The sequence below is a fragment of the Sphaeroforma arctica genome (assembly GCF_001186125.1).
Source record: "Sphaeroforma arctica JP610 unplaced genomic scaffold supercont1.899, whole genome shotgun sequence".
In the NCBI taxonomy this organism is placed as follows: Eukaryota; class Ichthyosporea; order Ichthyophonida; genus Sphaeroforma; species Sphaeroforma arctica.
Genome location: NW_014039659.1, coordinates 19,298 through 24,327, shown reverse-complemented (window position 1 = coordinate 24,327; position 5,030 = coordinate 19,298). Strand labels below are relative to the sequence as shown.

Below are 5,030 nucleotides of genomic sequence, written 5' to 3'. Positions count from 1 at the left end.
GTATATATGTATGTATGTATGTAATACATATTATATATTATATATATATATATATATATGTATGTATATATATATCGGTGTGGGCATATTTCTGTTGTTTGCCGCGCATACGTCAATAATCACATTTCTCAGCTCTTTCGGGAAATCCGGGTAAGCGTAGGTATGTGGAAACATGCATTTTTAATGTATGTGCACATGTATATGATGTGTAATAGTATGATGTGCTTATGTTAACGTTACTATATCATCGTATCCAATGCTTCGTTTTGTCTTAAATAAGCATAACACATAGTTTTTAGTAAGTAGGGGTCACATCCTTTTCCATTATCTAGAATCATATGAATTTTCATATACATATACCACACACCACCCGCATCTTAAACCTGCCCCCTGTTTGCGCCTACCCCCAAAATGCCACAGAAATGCCGCATCTGCGCCAAGGCGGACGAGTCTCGGCAGAAGGGCAAGAACAATGGTGCGTGCATCCAGTGCTACGGTGGTCGATGCACTATAGCTGTTCATGTCATGTGTGCACAACGTAATGCCCAGGAGGCCCAGAACGTGCTTGTTGACCGCACTCAGTATCCCGACTTCAGGGCTCTGGCGTACTATTGCAATGAACGGCATATACCTGTGCATAGGAAGCTGGTTGAGGTATGGTATCGGTGTTGCTGTGTTGTATATCCCACTCGGTGGTTGGTTCTTCTGTTCGGTGAGTCCGTATTGTGTTGCAGGACGGAGTATGCGATCGTACTGGATTGTTTCGTTGTGCACCCACTGACTTTGTGAAACGATTAAGAGAGATGTTCAGGGCCTCTGCTGTTGTGGGTTATTACGGTGTGCACGCATTCACGTACCACTGACTTTGTGAACCGATTAAAAGAGGTGTTCAGGGCCTCTGCTGTTGTGGCGAGTGATGAGGGTCTGGAGTGGTGGGGCGGGGGTGTAGTTTATAGTGTAGTTTCCATTGCCTATGTGGGACAGACGGGGTACATACGACATCTCACAACATCCTCTCACTTCTTGTGCCTATTATCGTACTAAATGGCCTACTTCGACTGTGTCAATACAGCCGGTGTACATACGACATCTCACAACATCCTCTCACTTCTTATGCCTATCATCGTACTAAATAGCCTACTCCGACTGTGTCAATACAGACGGTCGAAAAGCCGCCCGAACACCCGGATCATCTGAGGGCGAATGACAGAGCGTACGCACTCTTTAAAGATGGGTGAGTAGTCCCACCAGTGCGTTGCTTAGCAACCAGTCTGTAGTTGACCATTAATTGTTATTTACATGTGTGTTATCTAAGGATAGGTGAGTATTCCCACCAGTGCGTTGCTTAGCAACCAGTCTGTAGTTGACCATTGCCTGTTATTAGCATGTGTGTTATTTTAGGATGGGTGAGTAACCCCACCAGTGCGTTGCTTAGCAACCAGTCTGTTGTTGACCGTTACCTGTTATTAGCATGTGTGTTATTTTAGGATGGGTGAGTAACCCCACCAGTGCGTTGCTTAGCAACCAGCCTGTAGTTGACCATAAATTGTTATTAACATGTGTGTTATCTAAGGAAAGGTGAGTATTCCCACCAGTGCGTTGCTTAGCAACCAGCCTGTAGTTATCCAGTAACTGTGTATTAGTACTAGCACGTAGTCGGTGTCTATTTGCCCTTGGATTATATTTTTGTATATACTTCTGCATGCGAGGTTTTACGTCGCTGTCCGTAGCTACCGGAGTGACTTCGGGGTCTAACCTTAATCTTTCACACAGCTATGTTGGTTTTCGTATGTGCTCTGGTATATCATCCATTCCCGGGTTTGTGTATTTATTCATTCATTGGTTTTCGTATGTATTCATCCTTTGGTTTGCGTATGTATTCATTCATTGGTTTTCGTATGTATTCATCCTTTGGTTTGCGTATGTATTCATTCATTGGTTTGTGTATGTATCCATCCGTTGGTGGGTATCTCATTCATCCGTTGGTTGGTGTCCTGCAGGTTCTGGTACATTGCTACGGTGATACGATCGTCTGAGGTGACAGATGTCTGGATTCGTTTTGACAACAACCACGAGCTCATGCCTCCTGTGCGTTTAAACAGCACCAAACTACTCACCTGTACCCGGGACGGCGAACAAATCGGTAGAGCTAGCTATAGGCCATTCATTGTGCTATGTGTGGCGTGTGTGTGTGTGTGTATGATTCTGCTATGTGTTGTGTATTTGTGTGTGGTTGTGCCATGTGTGGCGTGTGTGTGTGTGTGTATGATTCTGCTATGTGTGGTGTGTGTGCGTGTGTGTGATTGTGCTTTGTGTGGCGTGTGTATTACTGTGCTCGGGGTGCATAGTTGCGTTATTTGTGTGGGTGGGGGCGTTTTAAGTTCGGCTCAACGGCGGGTAGGTGCGTGCACGTGTGTATGTGATGAGTGCGAGTGCTCTATGCTATATCGTCCAGCTGCAACGGTTAGATATGACCTATGTAGACCCCCTGTTTCAGCAGTCTTTTCTTGGAAATATCCGGTTCCTGTACAACCACTCCTTAGCTCATGACGTACTCAGGTCCTGCGCTATTCGGCAGTTATCGTCTCTTGGTCTGATTCATCTCACACGCGTAACCCCGCCAACCCGTCCTTTTTATAGCCTCAATCCTAACCCTAGACCCTAGACCCTTAACTCTATACCCTTTGGCACTCCAGTACCCGAAGAAGTCAAGCACGCGGACAGAGTGTCTGCGATGTACGCCCTGCCCGCTAAAGGATACAAACGCACCCGACAGAGCGCTCAGATGGGAACGTGTGTGCGGGTGGAACGCGCCAGTCGCTATCACGTGGTGTTTGACGATACCCCATCTGTGCAGTACAAGTATGTGGTGTGGATATAAGCTACAAGCATATGACTAGTACGCATGTGCGTATACAAGTGTTGTGTGCCTGTATTGCCATCTGTGCAGTACAAGTATGTGGTGTGGATATAGACGTATGAACAGTATATATGTGGGCATGTAAGTGGTATGATTGTGTAGCTATATTAGAGCCTTTAGTAGAGGGGCATGCGTGCATGAGTGTGTATGTGTGTAGGTATCCCCTCGGCAGTGCAATAGAGCAGTCGCGCTCTCGTCGCACGCCTGGTAGCTGAAACACACACTCTCTCATCACCAACCACAAGACTCGCATTCAAGTGTGGATAGACACCTTGTGCTGGCGTAGTCGTGCAATTATATGGGCCTCCATCCTAATCAGCACACCGTAGCATAGCCATTCATCACAGCCCCTGCTTACAACTTACACCCACCCCACAGGGTAGCCATGGAGGATATAGTCTCTGAGGAGTCGTGGCTCAGTGGTAGGCGGCCGGCGGGTGCGAAAGTAAGTTATCTGGTATCAAACGCGTGTGTGCATTCGTGTGTCACGTGCTTGTACCTTCTATGGACTTTGTTCATGCACTCCCCGATTTGTCTTCCATGGTTTCTCTATTCCACCGATCCGATGTATAGAAATCGTATGCTGCACCCGTATTTAGGTCCAACAGTCCCGGTTAGTATACACTTATAACGAAGGTGCCTACATATATCAGTACCAACATGCATTGTTCAGGTAGAGTACTGGTCGATACATACGGGAAGCCTAGATATATATATATATATCCATCTGCATGGCCCGTTTGTCGTGTTCAACGTCCCCCTGTTGTCTGTATGTACACGTTCTGAATTCCGCATCGTACACAACGTCCGTCCGCTCGATGCACTACACCTGTCCGTTGATCGTGTTCGTTCATGATAACCAGGGCAACGACGTAACCTAGCAACCACTAATGCCTCTGCCTGCTGCGTCCTGAACAGCTGGGTGATGTCCAGGAAGTCGATTACGGCGGTGAGAAGTGGAAGACCCATGGACTGCAGTCGCCTGTCGCTGTCAGTGCCACTGGCCGCAGCAAACGGCGACGCAGGGGTTGAGGGTCTGGATTAGGTCAGGTCTGGTATAGCATAGTATAGTCTGTATGATGCACCTCTTCGTATATCGGCGATTGCTACCGAATTGCTCGAGGCTCAAGGGCACCTTCCTGCAGGGCGTGGACCGTTTGGACAACGGCCCTGCGACTTGTGTTTTGGGGCAGGCGTTTGTAGGACATCGGCCCTGCGACTTCTGTTTTGGGGCAGGCGTTTGTGCCCACGCGTCGTGGGTCAGGTTCAAAGCCCTTTAATTATCATACCATCGCCAGTGAACTACGCTCACACCAGCTACAACGGAGCGAAAGCCATAGGCGCTTTAGTAGCACACCGAGGGGTGTGCACCTGTTGTCACAGTACTGGACTGGTGTTGAGTCATCGATTGGGACACGTGTGGGGCTGTCGACCCCTCTCCGCCACTCCCAAAAAAGAAAAGAAAAATTGGGTGTGTCCAGAGTTCAGGCACTTGCTGGACGTATCGAATCATGTAGCAGCACTGACTGTAGGCTGGTGCTGGTTCGAAGGTCGTGTTGTGTTCAGACTTATGATTACACGCATAAGCACAGAAGGCGGTATTTGCCCGATGGTTCGATTTGAGTTCATAGATCCGACCGACAAGGACATTGAAACTGGACATGGTTTTAAGTGGAGGGATGCTTGCCGTACATTTGGCGAAAATATGGTGTTAACGGCCAGTGATACACTGTTAGATGGTTCATTTTAACGGCCAATGACACGCTGTTAAATGGTTCAATTTAACGGCCAGTGACACGCTGTTAAATGGTTCATTTTAACGGCCAGTGATACGCTGTTAAATGGTTCATTTGATACCCGAGATTAGCAGTGAGGACTATTGGATGAAGAAAGTCATGTGTACCTTGGCATGACTGATATGAAACAGTAACTACTGTTGGATAAGGAAAGTCATGTGTAACTTAGCATGACTGATATGAAGCAGTAACTACTGTTGGATAAGGCAAGTCGTGTGTAGCTTAGCATGACTGATATGAAACAGTAACTACAGTTGGATAAAGAAAGTCATGTATAACTTAGCATGACTGATATGAAACGGTAACTAACTGTT

At 47.1% G+C, this 5,030-nt stretch overlaps 1 protein-coding gene across 3 annotated transcripts in view; it reads left to right on the top strand.

Annotated features, from left to right (window-relative positions):
• The window catches only part of SARC_09165 (hypothetical protein), a gene marked incomplete at its 5' end in the record, with an annotated part of 12,504 nt that extends 7,550 nt beyond the window's left edge, over positions 1–4,954 (top strand). The window contains 6 exons of one of the 3 annotated variants that reach the window (XM_014296834.1): positions 421–654; positions 1,161–1,234; positions 2,001–2,143; positions 2,697–2,862; positions 3,299–3,365; positions 3,839–4,954. In XM_014296834.1, coding sequence (XP_014152309.1) covers positions 421–654; positions 1,161–1,234; positions 2,001–2,143; positions 2,697–2,862; positions 3,299–3,365; positions 3,839–3,952 — 798 coding nt within the window. Of the gene's footprint in view, positions 1–420; positions 655–1,136; positions 1,317–2,000; positions 2,144–2,696; positions 2,863–3,298; positions 3,366–3,838 lie in introns of those variants that run through there. The other 2 variants (XM_014296835.1, XM_014296833.1) reach the window with 2 other exon arrangements.
• Between the last annotated feature and the right edge of the window lie 76 nt (positions 4,955–5,030).